The sequence below is a fragment of the Callospermophilus lateralis genome, chromosome 4 (assembly GCF_048772815.1).
Source record: "Callospermophilus lateralis isolate mCalLat2 chromosome 4, mCalLat2.hap1, whole genome shotgun sequence".
NCBI lineage: Eukaryota > Metazoa > Chordata > Mammalia > Rodentia > Sciuridae > Callospermophilus > Callospermophilus lateralis.
This window is the reverse complement of record NC_135308.1, coordinates 148,267,162-148,289,883: the sequence shown is the minus strand read 5'-3', so window position 1 is coordinate 148,289,883 and position 22,722 is coordinate 148,267,162. Positions and strand designations below refer to the sequence as shown.

Below are 22,722 nucleotides of genomic sequence, written 5' to 3'. Positions count from 1 at the left end.
ATTAAGGAGCTCTCATGACTTCTGGCTATACACATAAAAACAAATGGAGACTGCTAACATCCACAAAACAGTATTACCTTAGATATACCAGTAGAAATGTTTCCTTGTAACTTGGGAAATAATTCCATCAAAGCTTCCTCAGAAAGTGGCCCTTTGCAGCCACATAAAGACAATCTCTGATAATAGAGATCAGCCAACAGCAATACAGATGGCTCCGAAGGAAATGTTCTGCAATGAGATATTTATAAGACCCAAATTGCACATACACCTTAGAGTATTTAGACAGTAAAATAAAATTATCACTGTTGAGGGAAATATAAAAGGTAGCATGGACAAGTTTTACTGGACATGTAGTATCATGATTTTATAGATGAAGAATCTGAGGCCTAGAGACCCTGAGTGCTCTGTTCAGGGCACATAGTGGAGACAAAGGAAGGATTACAATGCTATTTTCACTCCATATGCACAGCTGAAAAATGACAGTCACATAAAAAGAAGATATGTAATACTTATTAAGTGTCTGCTGTGTACTAGGCATGGAGCTAGTAAGAGGAGCAGCAGAGGAGTTCTGGTGTAGGGCAGCCCATGTCTTGACCCAGCCCTATGATGCATCAGTGGCATAACCTTGAGCAAGCTTAATCGCTATGTACCACCTTCACCCAACAATTATTTACTGAATTTTACTATATGCCAGTGACTTTTCTAGACACTGCAGATACAGCGGTTAAAAAAAAAAAAAAAGACAACATTTCTATCTTTCTGGAACTGCATTCCAGCAGGGAAAGATAGCCAATAAGTAAACTAACAAATAGTATGACAGCGATGAGTGCTGTGGAGAAAAGTAACCAGAGAGGGAGGTTAGACAGAGACCAGATTATGGAAAGCAGGGACGGAAGGGAATGAAAAAGGGAGCTAAGACGTATCTGGAAGAAGAGCATCTTAAGAGGGAAAGTAAAGCCACCACAGCCTGAGATGTGCTCGTCTGTGGGAACAGTAAGGAGAACAGTCTGGCTGAAACTGAGTTAACAAAGAATAGTGGCTGAAGATTTAGGAGCGGGAGTCATATGGAGCCCCAAGGAATCTGATAAAGACGTTGGATACCACTAGAGCAGGGTTTCTCAATAAATATTGGTACTATTGATATTTGCAGCTGAATCTTTGCAGGGGGGTGTCCTCTGCATGGTATGGTGCTTAGTAGCACCCCTAGCTTCTCTCCACTACATGCCAGAAACAAGAGTCCAATTTTCTCTCCAGTAGTCAATTTCTCTCAGTTAAGAAGCACTGTACTAGAAGGTTGTGAGCGATGGAGTGACATGACCTATCATCTTACATTTAAAAGAATAATCATTCTGGCTTCTGGTATAGACTAGAGAGCAGTAACACAAGGGAAGAAGTAAGGAAACTCATTAGGCAACTACGACAATGATCCATGCAGGAGATAACAAATGAGACCGGGGTGTTAATTTGAAACTTTAGTTCCCCATGGAGAAAGCAAGTAACTACACCTTACAGAGTTGTAAGGATTTAATAATGTACAAAGTGTACACACAACAGCAACTTGCATATAATTAGAAGACAATAAATGCATTTTTTTTTACTATTATTGCATACATTATCCAAATTTGTTTGCACAAGGTAAGTACTGTTATCCTTTCCTTTTTTAACTGTCCTCTGTTGAGATATAATGAAGCTAAGGTCAACTAACTTACCCATGGCCTCAGAGTTGCAAACTTCAAATCCAGTCTGAAGTGACAGTGAAACCTAGACACTCAGTGTAATAGCACAACACTGAGAAAGGCCCAGTACATACCATGAAAGATTATACCCTGACCTCAAAAATGGATCCACTTCTGATGGGCTTCTAAGGCTAACTGCTACCTGGCCTTTCCCAGAGGACATAATTACCCCATTCTAGTGTGCTATGCATGTGCTTTGTTTCAAACACTCTAGCCGTCTTCCATTGCTTATGCCAAGGACTAAAGGATAAGAAATTTTAACCACAACAGTCAAGAAAAGGGGGATATGTAATATGGTAAATATGGTGAATTCAAATAAATATTCCCTCTCTAAAGAAAGTTCATTTAAACCAATATAATTAACCATGGAAAAACATCAACTCACCCAGATTTACAAATGTAAAGAGATTCTGAATTATTGCCATAAGTCTCCTAATTATCTTCTCAACTAAGTGATCCCGTTTAAATCAATCCCCTGCCAAAAATTCTCTCCTTTCACTCAGAGTAAAAGCCAAAGCCCTGCCTCTACCTAAAGGTCATATACTGTCTGCTACTTCCACCTCTGTGTCCTCTTATTCTACTACCCACCCACTCTGCTTGGCCACATACACCCCTTCTGCTCAAGTTTATACACCTATTGCCCCCAGGGAGCATCTTGGACCCCATATCCTTCCTGCTTTCAAGTTTCTTCTCAGGTATCTCCTTCTATGTGAGGCCTTTTTATTTAGAACTGCTATTCACCCTAACCTTCAGACTCTCCTACCCAAAGACTACTCTGCTTTCTTCATATTATTTAGCACCTTCATACATGCTGCTACATATTGTATTTATTTGTTCTGTTTAGTGTCTCTTCTTGCTAGAACATTAGCTCCATGGCAGTGAACTCTGTCTACTTCATTCCACTGTGTTTCCCAGTGCCTAGAATACAGCCTGGTACATGAGAAAAGCAAACAAATACTCACTGAATAAAAGGTGCTACTACCAAAATCAGAGGCTAGCCAAACTAACTTAAACAATAAATAATTAAATAAACTGGACTGTTTCAGTACACAGCAAAAAGATCACAAGGAAATTTTTCTGAAACACACTATGTTATGGTAGGGCAGAATATGATAGTGGTAGGAATGTGTCAGTTGGAATCATTAAAGAGGTTAAGAAAGTTCAACATTGTGCAATGTAACATTTGGGAATAATTGCCATTATAAACTCTTTACACTGCACCTTAATTTACACATATAGAAAACAATACTCCTTCACAAAGATGAATCTGTATTTAAAGACTGTAAAAAAAATTCTTATTTTAATTGGAGAATCTAAGTCAATATTAAATTTCACTATGTGAATACAATTCATGTATGAAATATCTTAGAAGAATTTTTGTTATGTCTGAATTATAGACAATTATTTTACGTTCTCAAAAATAGACTTAAATATTTTATTCATTATTAAGCCAAATAAAGATCTGCTTACTTACAATATTAAATTCTTTACACGTTCCACAGGAACCAAATGAAGAAGTTCAGAAGATTCTTCCAAACTTAGCAGAGTACTTACAGCTTGACAAAGAACAAATAAGTTTCCTAAGCACAGAAAGACAGAAAAAACTGCTTATTATTTCTATGACACAACTATCAAGTATCTTATTTATCCAACATCTGATACTTATAGAACAAATAACTTCACTTTAAAGTGAATCTGTGCCTTCTAAAAATTATCTGTCAGGTACCTGAATTAATAGAAAGGAAAAGAGAAGTTTCCAAGCCTTATATTTTATCTTTTTTAAGGTAAATATATATTTAGAAGTAGAGAATAATAACTTATTTGCCATTAATTGAGATGAGGATGAAATACTGGTTGGGCATCTCTAATCCAAAAAATCCAAAATCTGAAACATTTTGAGTACTGCTATGATGCCCAACAAGTTCTGGGTTTTGGAGCATTTCCAATTTCAGATTTTCAGGTCAGAATGCTCAACCAATGAAGCCTATGTAAATATTCCAAAATCAGAAAAAAATCTAAAACACTCTGGTCCTAAGCATTTCAGATAAGAGACACTCAACCTGAGTAATGACTCAACCCACAAGATCTTAAAAAAGCCAAATTATCTTTGTATAAGACTCACGTTGATATTAGTTTCTAATTTATAAAAAGTCACATACCAGTAGCTATTACCTTGAATATATTCAACTAATATTAATTAAACCCCATTTAATTTCTAGCTGAGGGGTCAATAAACTGTGGCTCACAAGTCAGATATATTAGACAGTTTGTTTTTATATGGCCTGTAAGCTAAGAATGCTTTTTGCATTTCTGAAGGGTTCTTAAGGGGGAAAAAAAAAAAAAAAAGCAACAAAGATAAAACATGTCTACAAAATCTAAAATATTTATTATCTGGTCTTTTGGCCAACCCTTGCTCTACACTCTAGACTATTCAACAGAGCTTTATGCAATGTTAAAAATTATTGTGCTATTTTGTAGCCACAATTCAATATGGTAACTATTAGACAAATGCGGCTGCTAAGCACTTGAGATGTCTATTCTTATTTAAGTGAGTAAATGACTACCATGTGTATATGTTAGGAGAAAATACTGTGCTAGAATAAAACAAAATACTTGCTTTTAAATTGCTGTCTCATGTACATCCTGATACATGAGAAAAGCAAACAAATACTGACTGAATAAAAGGTGCTATTTATATGGGAGATGTACCCATATATAATAGGCAATGAGGTGTGGGGCAGGGCAGTTCAATACAGCTTGGAAAAGGCAGGAAGGCCTTCTTAGAGGTACTATACCTGAGCTCAGCTTTAAAAGGTAACTAAGAGTTAAATGAATGACAAAACCTAGAATGGTCCCTAGGCACAGGGAACACATGTGCAAGGGCAAAGAGAATATTATGTTGCTCAGGGTGAGAAAAAGAAATGCCTGGAGCATGAAGTGTATGCCCGGGGTAGGGCAGGCAAAGGACACATAGAGCAAGACACAGGCTGGGGATTGAATGGTTTTCTATGCCATGGCATCCTTCTGACACTTGACTTTCCTATGTTCAAGTCACCTTGATTTGATCAACACATTACAGGGTACAAGTGAAACATGCCCTTCTTATGCTCTTTTTTCCGTATTTATCACATAAGGAGTTATGTCAGAACACAATGTTAGTATTATCCTCTGCTATTACATGTGTTTACAATTACTTTATGTGTGCCAGAAAAGACAAAGAGAACAAATGGTGATTGTAACTGACCTTTCCCGAAGCTCCCTCTGTCAACAGTCATGAAAAGTGATTCTATGAAGCATGTAACCAGTGGTATCACCTTCTCTTTCTCAAGAGGTCTGTCCAAGAAGTAGGGAGAAAAAGGGAAAAGTTCAAACAGTCATCCAGTGGCTTTTTCATAGAATGGTAAAGAACGACTAATATATTTTAGGCACATGCTATATTCCTTTCAAAATTAAAAGTTTATTTTCTTACCTAATGTGAGGTAAAACAACAAGTGCTGCCCAAGAATGTGAAAGGTAAGTAGTATTTTTACTTGGGGGTAACTGAATTACAGATAAGAGATGGTCCAAAACTGGAAACTGCTCCTTTCCTGCCTTGGATCTAGTCTTCTTCTGCCTTAAGTAGGACCTATAGGATGAAAATTCAAGTAAATGTTTAAAACTGGAGACAATGTAATCACTTATTGCCCTCGAAAGTTTGAAATGACACTGGTTCCTTCTCATTGTGGCACTTCAGGGGAGGAGGGAACTAGTGGTGGTGGTTGAATATAAGTAACTAAACAAATGTGAGTCCTTCCATTGATTTTCACTGTGAGGTCCTTTCAACTCCACTGGCTCTACTTCTTTCCATTTCAATTGCTTCATAACTTAAACCAAGTCTCTCTCAGTTTTGGATATTACTTCTTAATTTATGTCTTTAAAAACTGGAGGGATAATTCATTCAAATGAACTAATTTCCTCTATTCCCTTTCATTTTTCATATGAATTTTACAACTTTCCAAATGCAGAAATGTTACAAAGTTACTGTACTAAAGTTAACAAATATCACAAAAATGATTATGATTTACAAGTAATCTCCTACTGCTTTACTGTGTATTATTACACAATAACATTTTCTGATATGTGGTTTGGGGTATGTTAGTCTATATTATTTTTGCTAGCCTCTTTTTATTCTTGCCCTCATACTATGCCTCAATTCTATCTGAAAGAAATCTAAAGAAAAGTTTATCATAAAGGAAAATTATTTGTTTTCCAATTTGTCCTCAATGTCTAGTTTTTTGTTTTGTTTATTTTGTTGTTTTGTTTTCCCTTTGGTGCTGGGGATGGAACTCAGGGCCTCAGGCATACTTGGTAAGTACTCTACCACTGAGCTATAACCCCAATCCCTCCATGACCAGTTACATTAGCTTATTATGCAAAAAAAGTGAAATGTCAGGTTTTTTACTCCTATGCCCTTTTTATTATTACAATTAATCAAAAAGTCACATTCTCATTTAGTTTCATACATATCAGGATACTGAATGATAGGAAATTATAATAAATGGTTAATTTTAAAGGTCAGCTACTTAAAGTTACCACATCTTGATGTATAATTTTTTTGGCAGTAACCGTGAATCAACAATCTACAAAAATCTTACAAATTATTAAGATGTTTTTTAAAAAAGAAGGAAAAAAAGAATGATTAGTTGCCATGTCATTCCCCACCTTTTTCATACCTGCCATGAGTTCCTCTGTTGTGTTAAGGTTCTATGTGATCTGACCCTTTCTTACCTCCCTCAACTCCTGTCATCCACTCCCTTCCTTCTCTAGAGCTCTTTACCCACAGAGACTTTCTCTTTCTGAAATAAGCTGAATTTATTCCTTTCCCAAAGTCTTTGTAATAACTCTTCCCTCCGCCTGGAAGTCTTTCATTTGGCTCCCTCCAAGGCTGAATCCTTCTCAGCCCAAACATTCTTGCTCCAGAAAGGAATACTGAGTGCCTCCTTCATGCTCCTTTTTATCACTATCTATAATCATCTTGCTTCTGGGCTTATCTGCCTCATTCTGTCCCTTCCCATAGAATATTACCTCCCAGCAAAAGGAATCTTTTTCTTACTCATTGTTGTATACCAGTGTCTCCAACATTACCTGATACTATAAATATTTATCAAATAACAGAATACTCTGAAAAGCATTTTCACATTAATTATCTTTTTTATCTTCAACAAACTTGATGAGTGGACTATTGCTAGACTACTGAAACAATTATTTAAAACTATTCACAGAAGGAATCAAGACAAAAGTGACCATTTACACATACCATATCTCCGGGGCATGGGAGGGTGAGTAGCAGAGGAATATTTTCTCAGACAGACAAGGAAGTTGAAGCCCTTGCCTTCAATTAATACATCCAATTTATTTATTGATTTTACCATGTGACCTTCTCAGGAGGAATTGAGAGGGTTGAGATAACAGTGTGAGAAGGTCTGACATCCAGTCCCATTAGTGCCTTGGCTTTAAGGAATTCAACCAACAAAGCAACTTCATTCCCATAATGAAAACACCATAATTGTGGCCACTTGCAAGGAATGGGCCTGCTAGAGATTGGTTTGAGGTTGCAAAATCAAGAGAAAAGGTTCAAAAAGATAATTCTATAGGAGTTACTCATTACCCACTCCTCAAGAATTGGAGTTCAGTCAATTAAAACACTAAAATTCTGTTGGCACATTTTAATAAAGATAGGTTTAAGGTAGGCAGAAGATGTAAGTAGGTGTTAAAAGAGATGGGTTCCCTCAGAATCTCAAGTTAAAAGCTAACTGCTATGTGACTATGGAGACAGTATCTCCCACTTCAATGGATGCTGTGAAATTTTGAAGCTGAGTGATCAGCACAAACTCAACACATGTGCACTTCCTCTGACTACCTCAAAGCAAACCATAAACACAGAACAGATCAAACTAATCCAACAGACATGAAACCAAATGTAAACACAAAGGAATTACAAGGGAACCCATTTCCTAACCTACAGTTTCTAGAAGCTTATTCACCTGACTATTTGTAAAACGATAAGCTGAATCCTCTCACATATTTAAATGGATTGTTTTTAACTTCTAAAGGGTTCAACCTGTTTTGAATGAAATTAAGAAAGTAATTCATAGTCCTTTAAACAACTTAAATAAGGCAAAAGTATAAAATTTAAAAATGAACAATCACTTCATTTTTCCTCTCACCATCTGACAACACAAAACAAAATTAACAGTCTTTGTATCCTTGGGGAGATGTTAATTCTCCCCAAATTGATCAAAAGGCTTAATGCAATTCTTTACAAAATTCCAGCAAAGTTTTTCTGTAGACATAGAAAAGCAAAAGGAATAGGAATAACTAAAACAATTCTGACAAAGAGGAATAATGAGAATTTTTACTTAAAAATCTCAAAACTTATTTTATAGCTAGAAAATTAAGAGTGCAGTATGGGAGGAGGAAAACTATGAAATGAGATCATGTTATGCATACTATATGTACAACTTGCTTTTTCTACATATTATGTATTACTTATTTATATATAATCATTGATATTTATCTATCATTATATATGTTAAAACATATACAGCTTCATTTTTTACAGCATTCTTGGTGCATTATATTTAAAAAGGTAATCTTACCAACATTACAGAAACAGACTTAGAGAACTCACCCCACCGTCTGCTGTGAGAAAACAAGAGGATACTTTTCAATCGCCATGGAGCCAGCAGTGGGAGGTGCTGCTTTGTTCAGAATAAGCTTGGCCAAAATAGCCAGGGTTTCATCTTTGACCACATTGTCATCAATTAAGAAGCAATTCTCAATATATAAGAGAAAACTTGGCAGAAAAAGCTAAAGACAAGAAAGAAAATCACACCTGTTAACAGATAAAAATTCTAGAATGCGTAAAAAAGAAAAAATCATAACATTTCAAAAAACCATGAATTTATAAACAAAGGAGCAGGAATCCTAGTAGCATTAAAATTCTCCATAGGAACAATGAAAGAAGACAATGCAATACCCTAAAAACTGTGAAGGAAAATGATTTACAATCTAGAATTCTATAACCAGCTTTAAAAATGTATTGTAAGGAGAGAATTTCAGATGTACTAAATCTTTTATTTTAATGGGTTTTTTTAATACATAACATTAAAATCCATTTTGATAAAATTATACAAACACAGAATATTTCATTCTAATCCAGACCTCAGGACTGCCCCTTCCCCTTCCCCACTCCTTTCTCCTTCCCTCTACTGAACTTTCTGCCATTTACCCATAGTTGGTTGTTTTAATTAATCAGATGTGCTAAATCTTAAAACTTTTACCTCCATTTACCATTCTTGGGAACCCCTGGAAAATATAGTTCATTAAAATAAGAGAATAAACTGTAATAAGAAGGAAATCTGGGATCCAGGAAACAGGATTGAGAAGGAAAAGGACATCCTATTATAACATCTGTGTAGTGGGTTAAGAAAGCAACCCATTCAGAATGAATTGTAAAAAGAACTGACTGAACTGCTAAATTCTCTGACAGTTTGCCATGTAACAGGTATTTACAATGATGCTGGCAGACAGACTCTAGTTTTTAAAAGATAAAGTAATTACTAACTTCAGGAAAAATACAAAGGCATGCAAAAAATGATACGTAATCATAAACACTCTTTGTTTACAGAAACTATGTGGTTCAACCAAAACCTGTAATGTAACTCTATCATAAAGATGATTTACTTTTTTTTATCCATTTACTATATGAAGAATTCTACAGATTAGGACAAAAATTAACAAACTAAGGAAAAGTAGTATATTCAGATGACCCAAAAATATAAAGCAAATGCCAGAAAAAAATAGCAAAAATCATTCATAGTGGTCGGTGCTGGTAAAGTGAATGTGGAGGACAAATGACTATCTTTAGATGTATGCCACTATTTTAAATTACATAAAAATGATTAAAAACAAAAACAAACAAATAAACGAAGGTCTGGAGGAAAATGGAAGAAGAAAAGACATAGTTGCTAAGAAATCAAGAGTGAGATAAAGTCCACATGGATCAGAAATGAGATCTAGGACATGAACAATAGAGGTGTTTTTTTTTTTTTCCCCTTCAGTTTTTAGTCAAATAAAATTATATATTATTAAGAATTAATACAACAGGTCTTTGAATTATAACTATCAATTCTACCTTTGTCTCCAGCAGACAGTAAGTATACTGCAAGGTTATTAGTTACAGGATGTGGCAAATATTTGATGGCCATAAGAGGTAACAGGCAAAATAAACTCCGGATTTGACAAAAGGATTTGTTCCATCAGGTATTTCTTTTGAAGCAATGAAATAAACTTTCGATCTTCCTCCAAGACAAGCTATTTCAGATACTATTTTTTATGCTTCAAATTCACCTAAAAGTTTCTTAAACTGGTTTTTCCAATTTTACTGCATGATTTTATAACTAGCTTAAAAATTATTAAAAACAGATTGGTTGCTATATATCATTTTAAATGCTTTAGCATATGGAATAAAGTTTTACCTGTAAACCAGAACTGAATATAATTTCTTTAAAATAAGAAGCTGACTAAAACATCGAACACTAAGTCTATTTCTCTCCAAAAACAAAAAATCATAGAATTTCAAATTTGGTTATTTTATCACGACAGGTTCAAGGAATACTCAAAACTTAGTATCTTGCTCACCTGCTCAAACTGCTTCATAGCAAACATGACTTCAGAAAAATCCAAAATTAAACGTCTTTCCAATGTGCTCTCAAAAATCTGCAAACCACGGGTAAAAGCTATTAATTTAAGTATAATTAGAGAATACCTTCCCCTTTACCCCCAAGAAAGTGAATACACTAAGGGAATGGAGGGCACATCAACCAGCATGCTATTCCAAGGCTCAGCCTTCTCCAAAGGAACTGACACAGATGCAAGGGGCATTGTTTTATCAATGATAGAGGCCCTGCCTAAGGAAGGATTTTCTCCAGCTCCACAAAATTGCAAAAGGGCAAAAAGCATGATCCTAACCTTTTCAAATGTGTCCAGCTGCATTATGTGATCCTAGAAAGCATCTAATATATCCATTTTCAATCACACTTCCCTCCAAACCATCTCTCAAAAATCACTAAAATGTCAGTCTCTTCGAATCATGCCCCTGCTTAGAATTCTTCCAGGGTTCACCGTGACTTGTAAGATAAAACCCAACTTATTTTTCCAAAGCTGAACAGAGCTTTGTGGCTATCACATCACACTTCATCAAGTGTCCATGTGCCCAGACTATACACATTTCTCAATACAGGTCTTTGCTGTCCCTTCTTAGTGTTTTTAAACTCTTATGACTGGCAGAACACTACAGAACCTTCAAGGACTATTTCAAATATAAATCTTCAAAAATGTTTTCTCTGTTCCTCAATCCGAGGCAGAATTAATGGTTATAATCCAATATGTATCTCAAACAAATCAATTCTCTAGATTTTAACTACTGACTCCCAGGCCCATTCTCTAACATCACAAACTGTAGGGATTACAGGGTTATCCCTGGAACACCTAGTTCATACATAGTAAGCTATCCATGTTCACTAAATATTTGCTCTAGAGATTTAGCTTTTACCCCACTTTATTTCCATTACAGCATACAACATGTCTTTCTAACAAGATTATAAATTCCTTGAGGACAGAGCCTTTGTCATGCTTCATTTGTATTCCCCAGCAGGCTTACTCGATGCTAAACATGTTATTAACTACTCAATTAATATTTGTTGAAATAAATTACTTTTTCTATAGTTTCTCTGATGAGGGTCTCCGGCAACAAAACATTTTCACCGAGAATCAAAGCAGAAGTTACATCCAAGAGAGTTTCCCAGCAAGATGTGGAGAGATTGGGTATTTGTAATGTTTCAGACAGTACCTGCAAAGATAAAAGAAAAACAATATAAAATCCACTTTTAATCAACAAGCTTTTAAACATATTAAGTTGGGAACTCACCTTACACACATCAGTGGGTTCAGTTACCTTTGATCCATTTCCATGTTTCACAAGTATCAGATATATTTCTAATAACCTTTTAATCTGTTCAGAACTTTCATAACAGTTCTTTTTTGTTACTTTGTTATGTAGATCCAGGAGTGATTCCTACAAACAATGGATTTAACAGAGAAAATGACTGAAAGATACTAAACTCAATTTTTCATCCAATAATGAAAATGTTGTGACCTATTTGAACTTTTTCATTCTTTTGCTTTGGAAGGAAAAGACATTTATGGGGATACACTAGATAATGAGAGCTACCATTTACTGAATGATCAATTCTTAATTCTTTGAAGTAATTAGCATTTTCACAGCAACCCTGAAGTAAAGAATATTGACAACATCCTTACTGATCACATGAGACTGAGGAATAGAGATTTAAATTAACTTCCCCAAATTACACTAGTAGTAAGTGGTGGAGCCAAGATTTAAACAGACAGTGTGGATCCAGAGCCTCTCTCTTTTTTTTTTATTTTCTGGGGGGGGGGGGGTGGTGGTATCAGAGATTGAAGCCAGGTATCACTGGGCCACATCTCTAGAACTTTTTAATTAATTATTTTTATTTTGAGATGGATCCCACTAAGTTGCCGAGGCCGGCTTTGAACTTACAATCCTCCTGCCTCAGTCTCCCAAGCAGCTGGGGTTACAGGTGTGTCCAAAGGTTCTTATAACACTATACATCACTGTATCTCAAGACATCATATCAAATAAAAAGAGTACTAAGGGTAATGGAAAGGAAAATCTTAAAATGTATGTAGAAGAGTGCTCTGATAGACTCAGAACAACAACAAAAAACTCAACACTTCTTATTATATACCCATCTTTAAAACTTAGAACTCACTTGCAAACAGTCAAAAAATGTACCAAAATGTTCCTTGTAGATGTGGAATACAGTGGATTTGGCCATGTTTTTGAGTGTTTCTCCAACTAAAATCCATGGTAATTGAGTTTCTGTTTCAGTAACTGGTCCTAGTTTTTGCAAAATTAGTTTCACTGCCTGTAGTAATACAAGAACAATTTAAATTATTTTTAAGTATTAAACTGTGATTTAGCATTCTAAATTAGCTACCTTAAAAATCTGTTCAAGAATTACCAAGGATATGGGAGCTTTGATGGTTAACTGTGTCCCTAGGAATTCCCAAACTAGGGTGGGGAATTTTATTGTACAACTGACCCTCTCTACCTACTTGTGCCCATTGATATCTGTATTATTACCTCCTACTATCCACAATGAAGAAGATAGAAATGACTCTGAAAGTAAACATACCCAGGGTTGACGTGTCGGAAAGCATTCTACTCTCAAGTATAACTAATTAGAATCAAAAAAAGTACCTAGGGCCTACAGCAGGAAGCAATGTTATTAACCCTCTAATTTTCCCACTTAGTGCTTTGTATTTGTTCTAGGTTATCTATCCTTCTACCATAACATTTGCCTAATTCTTCTCTATTTTTCTCTTTAATCCTTTTACATAGACCCCACCCACAACTTCCCATCATTAATTACCTGGCCTGTACAGGAGTGAAACATATTTCTAACTCCTTTGCACATTTCAAAGAGCAACTGCCCAACACCTTCCACTTTTTCTGGATGGTCATTAAGATCAAGGAACATTAAATTGAAAAGTGCATTTTTATCAGAGACCTAAAATATAAAATGAAAAAGTATATTTTCAACAAAAATACATTCAAATGAAGAAATCTTACTTCCTATTCTACATATTCTTATTTAAACATACTTAGCAAACAAAAATTTGTAATGTTCTTGAGTTACTACAATAGTGTACTCTCATTTGTACAATCACATAGAGGAGTGATGAATTCACTAGTATGATAAGAAGATACCTACCCAAAAAACTACATAAGGCAACATTCTATGATTTAAAGCAAATCATATATTTGTATTTTATGAGTGTGGAAGAAATGTGATACCTATGTTTTTTGGGTTTTTTTTTGTTACAAAACCCGTCTAAAATTTACTAGGGAAATTTTTAGAAAAACACAAATCACACTACGCTACCATTTTTCAAGGAAACTGTTACACAACTTCCTGTTCATCTTACTGTGAATGTATTACGGATTTGAATTTGAAAATACTTTTGAAATATACACACAGAAAGTTACCAAAAACCTAAATAACAAGAGTGACCCCAAATTACATCAAATTAATTAGTGAGCAAAGACTAAACTTTACAGATATAGTCAAAGTAGTATCAGGTTTGTCTACGTATTTTAAAAAGTTAGTCCATAATAGCCATATTATTACAAAGTGTCTACTTCTGGTCATCAGATTCTCGATGATCAACTAGCAGCAAATATATAAAACATCAAACTAACCTTTCTCATCAAAAATGTAAAGCTTTCAGCAGCAAAATTTCTTATGTGTAGTTTTTTATGAGCCAGGAGTGTACTATACATGCTGTAAATGAGAAAAATAAGACAATTTATTAACCATTTAACTCTAATAAAGTTATACTACACGTCAGAAATAAAACTAACACTGTGCTAAGCATGCAAGGAATACCTAAGAGGTATAACACAAGTTTAACATCTTAATTACTGGGAGATTTGACATGTCAAACGCAAGACTTGAGAGTCCCACATTCAGTGGTGCTGGTCTTATAGCAAAGACTCCATGAAAAGCTAAAACTAGCAGTGAGTTCTGAATGACAGAAATTCTGTAGGGAATGTTAGGATAAACAGAAGAATAAAGACAGAATAGGCAGCATTGATCATGGTCAAGAAATAATAAGGAGGCTATTCTGTCTCAAAGAGGAAGAATGTTGGTGGTGAGATGCAGAGGCTGGGGGAGAATAAAGGTGGGAGGCTGAAAAAAGCTGCAGAAAAAGTTACTCAGGTAAACAGCTGTGAACACCAAGCAGATTAATTTGAACTCTAACTTACCTCTACGCAAGAACTTACTCTGTGTTACTTTCATTTAATCAGCACAAGAATTCTATGAGATGAGTACTATTATTACTCTCATTCTACAGATAATGAAACTGAGACAGAAAGACTAAGTAACCTGCTGAAGGTCACATATCCATGCAGCTATAACAAATTACTTACATATATTGACCTCTCTAATATGGAAGAGCATGGAATATGTCTCTCTCTCTCTTTTTGGCCATATTCCTAGTTTCCAATAACTTCTTACTCACAGCAGGTACTAATAAATAATGGCTAAATAACAAATACTTTCAGAAAGATTAATTTGGGAGCAAAAGAAAGGATAAAATAAAGGGGAGGGGGGGAGAGACATGTAATCCACTTGGAAAGCTGATAACATCATGCAAACTTGGGCTGATGATAGAGGAAAATGGTAAAGGATAGACCCAAGAGACATTAAAGTATCTGCTGCAATGAAATAAAAAATCTTACAGTAGTCCACAAGACCCACCATGAATTGGCCCCCATCTACTAGTACTCTGACATCACCTAATTGTTCTTATTATTATTCATGTTCTTCATTGAACATGCCAGGCATATACCCCAGATGTTTCTCCCCCATTAAAATGTCTTGGTGAGAAGAGGGATTTTCATCTTTTATTAGTGACCATATCTCAAGTGCCTTCCAAGCAGAGAGCATTCAGTAAATACTCAGAGTACGTGTGTACATAACAGCAGCAAGTGGATTTAGAGTCCTTGAAGATGACTGTGTCAAATATGCTTTCAAGGTGTTATACAGGAAGACTGTCAGTATAACTGATAAAAAATGGGCAACCAAATGGGAATTGGTACAAGGTATGCCCTTAGTTCATATTTATGAGCACACGAATAAATAAAAGGTAAGAAAAGACGGTGTGAACAGAGATGTGTTAAAAACCTGATTTTAACAATATTCAAGTAAAAATATCCAGGCCATTGAAGATGTCACACACTGAAAGCAAATAAATTTAGAATTAAAGAACTTTTCTTAGGAGACATAAAAGTAATAGTTTTTATGACAGCTGAAGTTATAAAACCAAATAAACTATACTCCCCTAAAAACCTCAGAGGTTGTTAATGACACAAATCTTGGCTTTTAATCATTTTATTCAAAGCTTAATAGAGAACTAGTCAAGAGTAGAAAAATACTTCTTTCTCATTCTTTGTTCCATACCCACACTTTCTGATATCGGGTAAACAGTTGACCGCTGATCTTAAGTATTCCTGTGGCGATTACCACGTTGAAACAATCAGGAGACCAAATCCCATCAAATACCAAATTTAAACAGATAATAATCTTTCCTTAAAATGCTACCATGGAAGTCATTCTCCTTCCCTATCTACATAAGCTCAAAAATACTGGGTATCTCTTTTGGCTTAGTAAGCATAATGGTAGCTGGGTAAATAAAAGTTTAAGACAGGATTCTTAAAGAGTTCATGGGTTTTATTTATTATAAATCTATAAATCATGGGTTTTACTACAAATAGTTAAAATGAAAGCTTTTCATTTTATAAATGATAATAAACAAATGCTTTCACTTCTGGTAAAGGTGCCTGGGAATATTTGTGGAAATTATGAAATCCAAGTTAGGTTTGGATGACTGGGTATAATTTCAATAGTTGTAGATGAGAGAAGGTTAGGTCAATATAAATAAGAAAAATTCAACGCAGATTGCTAGACTAGATAATGAGTCACTTTGGCTGGCAAATCAACTCTATATAAGGAAATAATTAGGCATCAAGCTGCAAAGGTAGTTTAGAGTCAGGAAGCGATCAGACAGAAGAGAAATATAAATAAAAAAACATACTGGAGAGAGAAAAGGGTCACCTGTATATATTGGACATGTCCTTCACCATCAATCTCCACAGGTACTTGTAAAGATATGACAGTGAGGTAAAAGCCCATTCTAACAATTCGGTGTCCTGGGTCTCTAGGATAGATGTGATGGTCAGGAAAAAATCTTGAAAGTGTGGATAGAAATCCATCTGCAGATCTCGTGCCAACTGTACAACCAAACTGAATTTAAAAAAGAAGAAACTGATTATGTATTTTTTTTTTAAATAAAGGCTATAAATCTATATGATGATAGATTACCTATGATCATCAGATTAATTAATTCAAAATACTTCTAAATCAAGTCTTAAGAGATACAAAATTCTTCAGATCTTAAAGTGTTCAACAAAAAAATCAGGTCAGAAGGTGCATTCCTTCAAGGTTGTAGCTACCTGCTTCCATAGTATTTAAAAAAAAAAAAAAATGGGGTTCTTTTAGGAGTACATGACAAATGCAAAATTACACACCTAGGATTCTGTTTAATGATAATGCACATTTTCCTGATATTCTGATCTAACAGGAAAGGTAAATTCTTCTTGTTTCTAAATTACAAATATCTGATCCAAGGCATGTGCAGCTATAAAACACAATCTCTCTTAAAAATTAAAAAAATATCATCAAATTTTCTCTCAAGATGTTACTTACTCCAAAAGGGGTTGGTAGGCAAAACTGTTCTTAATTTGCAGGTGAGTCTTCAAACTCTGAACAATCTCATTTTGATGATAGACCAACTGATTAAATGATTGGCATTTGCCAATAACTTCTTTGTAAAATTTGCCTGGGTGAAAAAAAGAGAAAGGAATGTGTTCTGCTTTCCATCACATTATTATTTAGCTGTTTTGAACATATAAAGTACAAATTAAAACAAAATTTAAAATACCGAAATGTTCCGTAAGATTTAATTCTCTCCATTTCAGCAGACCCTCAAAGAAGTAGGTTTCAACCTCCTGCCAAGATTAAAGCAGTCCATTAATCAGACAAGTACAAGAAAACTATGACAAAGTTTAACAATAATAATAATGATAATAATATTAATATGTTAAGACAATAACTAAGAGTTCAAAGTCTTTTTTAGTTGTTTTTGAAAAGTGTGTTAACTAACACTTTAAAAAGCAATTAGAAATGATAGCATCAACAGATAATTTATAAAAACAAAGTTTTAGGCTGGAAATGTAAATCAGTAGCACAATGTTTGCCTTCCATGCACAAGGCCCTGGGTTTAATCCCCAGCACCAAAATATAAAAGTAAAATAAAAACAATGTTTTGTTGATTTGGTTGTATTGAATAATTCTCTAAAGCCCACAAAATAGTCACATAGGAAAAAATTCTTTTTCTATTTTATTTTATTTTATTTTTTTGCAAGTTTAGACACAGAAGAAAAAAGTGCTGATTCTTTACAGTTCTTTCATGGTGATTTTGGAAATAACTGCTATAACTTTTTGGCGAAGATATCTGGCATTTCTATTAAAATTAAAAATAGATTTACCCTTTGATCTAGCAACTCTAGTTTTTTGAAACAAAAAACTGCAAACATGAAGTACAAAAATGTATATTCGGTTCTACTATAGTGGAAACAAAACAGCCTAAAAGTCCAACAATAGGAAAACTGTTGGAATAACTATAGTCTAAATGTAGTAAAATATATTATGTGGCTATTAAAAAAGAAGTTCAATCCCCAGCATTAAAAACCAAACCAAAACAAAACAAACAAAACGCCACTATATTTTATATTAAACTAGGAGAATATTGAATGTTGATATATTCCCAAAGTGACAAAAGCCAAGTTACATAGTGAAATATATGTTGGGATCTTTTATTTTTACAAAACAAAAACCTCTATAAATGTTGGTGTATGTTTATGAGTATGAGAGAAAACTGTGGAAGAATATACTTATACTGAACCATTAATGATGACTTCCTTAGCAATAAGGAGAACTGTGTTTTTTCTAAGTTCACAACATGTTGGTTATCTCATTAACACAGTATATATTATTTTGTTCTTTGAAAGATAAAGCCAATAAGTAAATTATTACCATGCATGTGTATATATACATATATATTTATGTATGTGTGTGTATGCATATATATGCAAACACACATACATACACACACACACACACACATACATATACAGAGAGAAAGACAGAGACAGAAAATACCTAGGCACATACCTGAACAACATGCCAAAAAAATATTTTTTCAGGGCTGGGGCTGTGGCTCAGTGGTAGAACACTTGCCTAGCATGTGTGAGGCCCTGGGATTGATTCTCAGCATCACAGATAAATAAATAAAATAAAGGTTCACTGACAACTAAAAAAATATTTAAAAAATTTTTTTCCATTAAATTGTGCTTTGAAAATTTTAAAAGATAAAAATGAGATAAAATAAAAATAAATAAGGAGAATATAGGAAAAAGAAAAATCTCATTAAATTTTATTTAGCACCCCCAAGGTAGAAGAAAAATAAACATTACAGTTTAAAATCTAAATGAAAAAGATATTTCTAGCATTCCATACTGACTGACACATGTCAGACACTTATGACACCACATCCCTGCTCCTCCCACCAAGAGATGGAGTCTATTTCCTAATCCCATGAATCTGGCCTGGCCTCAAGACTTGCTCTGGTCAATAACATTCAATCAAAGAGACACTGTGACACCAAAAGCAAGGTTTTATGAAGTTTTGCAGCTTCTACTTTTACTCTCTTGGAAAGATTCTCCATCATAAAGAGAAGACTAGTCTACTGGAGAAAAAGAGGCATGAGGAGAATCAAGACCAACAAGCCCCAGCCAGCTGCCAATCATGTGACTGAGGCCATTCTAGACCACCCAGCCCAGGATCCTATCCCATGCTCTCTAAATTAACATTCTACCCCTTAGTACTTTTGAACTTTTCTATGGCTTAAACTATAAACCATCTGCTGAATGTCAAATCTAATTCTACCTCTGAAATCACCTATTCTCGAGATCCATATACCCAAATATCTTTTGAATAGTATCATTTTCATGTCCATAGGTACTGAATATCAAATTCTACTAGTCTCAAATGCAACAAATTATCTTCTCTCCAAAACTCATGCTCCTCTTCCTACAACTCTATCTTGATAAGTGACATCCTCAATCACCCAGTTATAAGAACCAAAACCTTTAACACCATTCTCCTCTTTCCTGCATTTCCAGTAGGTCATACTTCCTTAGTATCTTTGGAATTCTTCCCTTCTCTCCATCTTGACTGGAACTATCCCATACTAATTTCTTAATTCAAATGACTACCAGATCCTTACAACTGGTTGCTCTGAGTCAAGACCCATTCTTTCCTCTACACTAAAAACAGATCAAAAACTTAAAGCTTGATTTACGTCTCTCACTCCCACAGCTTCAAGAAAAATCTGAACTTAGAATGGTGTTGAGAGCCACAGCCGAAGGGGCTCCAGCAAACTTTCAGACTGCCAGCTGATGATTGGCTCACAGCGGCCCCAGCAACACCTTTTTTTTTTTTTTTCAGCCGAAGGGGCTCCAGCAAACTTTCAGACTGCCAGCTGATGAATGGCATATGAAATCCTTTCTTTGTATTGCCTTAAACGTGACATGCATTTCCTAGCCTCTATTCCTTTATGTAGGCTTCTCCCTCAGCCTGGAATAGCGCTCCCTGTCCTGCTTGCCATGCCAAAATCTATACAAATAATGAAATTCAATTCAAGTAGCATCTTGTCTAGATCACCTCTTTGACACCCCATTCTATACCTTCAAAGCATTTAGGGTACTCTGTCTTCACTATGAGTTCCCAAAGCATCATGTGCTTACCTAGGTAACATGATTTAACACACTGAACCTATACAGAAGAGACAATGCATTCAAAGACACAGTGAGTAGACTTTGACAAGAGCCAAATGAAGAATAAAAACTAAAGTTGAATTCTCAAGTTAAAGGCATATTATACAAGACCTTAAAAGGTTAGTTAGTGGAGGAATAATGAATTAAATTGATACAGTAAAATGAGGAAGATTTCTGTCCAAAGGGATGACATAGTTAGAATGTGATTAGAACTGGAAAATCATGTAGTCTAACCCCCCAATTTTTTTTAATAGAGGAAACTAAGCCCGAGAAAAGTGACTTCATCAAAATCACTTTAAAATAATACAAATATGCAGCAGTGCTCAGAATACACAAGAGAAAGGGAAAGGCTTGAATCACAAAAGCCAGTTGATTATCAAGTCAAATCAACTGCCTTTATAGCATCACTCAACAGAGCTTTCTGCAAAGATGGAAAGAAATGTTCCCTATCTATACTTGTCCAATATGGTAATAACTAGCCACATATGAACGAGCTCTTTACATTTCAAGTATGGCTTCTGTGTTAGACAGCACAGGTCTAATGCATTTCATGCTCATGTAAGAATAGTTTGAAAAAGAAATCACTTTTATTAATAGAGAACACTGAAAAAAAATACAGGAAAAGCATCACAAATACTTTAAGACTTTCTAATATCACATTTTCTTACCTCCTTATAACTTGCTGTTCTATCGATACGGTGAATAATATCAATATTCACATTCCCCAATCGTTCAGCAAATGTAAGAAACTGGGGAGGGAAAGCATATTAAGATACATTACCATTTAGTACTTATAGCATCTTGAATATCTGAGTGCTATATAATAATCATATGTGGGCAATTTTCTTGTGAAACCAAAAAAAAAAAGTGTAAAGGTTCAAAAACCCTTATGTGCAATCATTACAAATAAATGTATGCTTTGCATGGCATTTCAGACTTGTGTTTTCTATCAATCATAAACTACATAAACTACATAAACGAATTTTAAACTAAAAGAAAGCATCACTGATGAAACACAAGGGTAAGTATAAAAATAAATGAATGGCACAAGACTTTAAACAAAAAAACTGCATTACTATTGGAGGATAATTAATTTTTCTGTATATCTGCATTAAGTTTTTCCAGCTATGTCGTTTCAAATAAGATTCCCATACTAGACTGGTAAACCTAGGTAAACGCTGACGATTAGATTATCTGAATTTATTAATTGCACACCACTACACAAGCGCAGGGACCCAGCTAAGTTGTTGCAATAAGAGTGATTTTTAAACCTGGAAACAAATTGCCAGGAAGCACCCAGAAAAAGAACTACAGTAGCCATTAGCTGGAAGTCACTTATCTTCTCCCGCTCGGTTTTTAAAGATAAAAAACCAAGGGAGATTTTAGGATAATAAATTTCACTCTAGACTGAAAGGAACCCGGGACGGCCCAAATCTCACAAGCTGTCAGCGAAAGCTTGAAAACTTTCCCTCTCCACTTTTACTACACCCGGAATCTTCCACTTTCGCCAGAGCCTCCTGACAAGTGTCCCACGCTCTGCCCAGACTCTGCAGCCCCAAGAGTTCCTGTGCTAGTCTTAAGCTGAGGCTGGAGGTACCCGCGGCTCCCGGCCCAAGCACTCGCGCTCACCCGGTAGGTGTTCTCGGTCTTGTGGGAAATGGGTTTTATCTTCATGGCTGAAGAGGGGCAGCGGCACGGAGGGCCTCGGAAAGGGTCGAAGAGCTACAACCTATCGCTGCCAGGAGAAAGTGGCTCGCATGCGGTACTCTCCGAGTCTCAGTGGCCCAGTCTTTCTCACGTGCGGATGGAGCCCCAGGGCAGCGCCATGTTGGAAGCGGGTAGGAGCCTGAGCGTGTCACGTGGGCGGAAGAAGCGTCGGAGCAGGCGCACTCTCACGGGTCGGAAGCGGGCGAGGGGCGGGGCCGCATTGTCCTGGCTGCACGTGGCTGCGGTGTTTTTTTTCTCTTGATTAGCAGGATAAGTGTTTTTATTATAAAAGAAAACATGCGTGGTGCTTGGGACGTAGCTCAGTGCTGGAGCACTGCCCTCTAAAGTAAAAGAAAAAAAAAAAACAACTAAAACTAAGTTTGTCATCATTAGCAGCTAACATTAGCTGCTCCTCACTATTACCCTGCACCTTGCAAAAGCTCTTTCCACAGTAAAGCTGATTGTGAACGCTAAGCTTAAAGGAGGGTTGTATCTTCAAGCCTCTTTGGCACGCTAGGAAACAGATTATGCAGCTAGTGTCCGAATTTATGAGTGAGGTCACTTGCTTTTAAATTCTGGTAACCACTCTGCTTGGAATAAATGTTAAAAACAGAAAAGGAAATTTAAAGAAAAGTCTTTTACTTTCATGTACTGTTAACTCATTTGGTGTTT

General features: G+C 35.4%; 1 protein-coding gene across 1 annotated transcript in view; it reads right to left on the bottom strand.

Moving 5' to 3' along the window:
• Utp20 (UTP20 small subunit processome component) overlaps positions 1-22,186 on the bottom strand; it is a 95,971-nt gene extending 73,785 nt beyond the window's left edge. Inside the window, exons 1-16 of the mRNA XM_076855007.2 lie at positions 21,973-22,186; positions 21,012-21,092; positions 17,388-17,454; positions 17,153-17,285; positions 16,502-16,690; positions 14,083-14,164; positions 13,253-13,390; positions 12,590-12,745; positions 11,707-11,853; positions 11,494-11,628; positions 10,419-10,496; positions 8,407-8,585; positions 5,206-5,361; positions 4,981-5,069; positions 3,211-3,316; positions 78-228 (exon numbers count right to left, since the gene is read on the bottom strand). Of these exons, the coding sequence (XP_076711122.2) occupies positions 78-228; positions 3,211-3,316; positions 4,981-5,069; positions 5,206-5,361; positions 8,407-8,585; positions 10,419-10,496; positions 11,494-11,628; positions 11,707-11,853; positions 12,590-12,745; positions 13,253-13,390; positions 14,083-14,164; positions 16,502-16,690; positions 17,153-17,285; positions 17,388-17,454; positions 21,012-21,092; positions 21,973-22,017 (1,932 nt within the window). The 5' untranslated portion in view covers positions 22,018-22,186. The remainder of the gene's footprint in view (positions 1-77; positions 229-3,210; positions 3,317-4,980; positions 5,070-5,205; positions 5,362-8,406; positions 8,586-10,418; positions 10,497-11,493; positions 11,629-11,706; positions 11,854-12,589; positions 12,746-13,252; positions 13,391-14,082; positions 14,165-16,501; positions 16,691-17,152; positions 17,286-17,387; positions 17,455-21,011; positions 21,093-21,972) is intronic.
• Between the last annotated feature and the right edge of the window lie 536 nt (positions 22,187-22,722).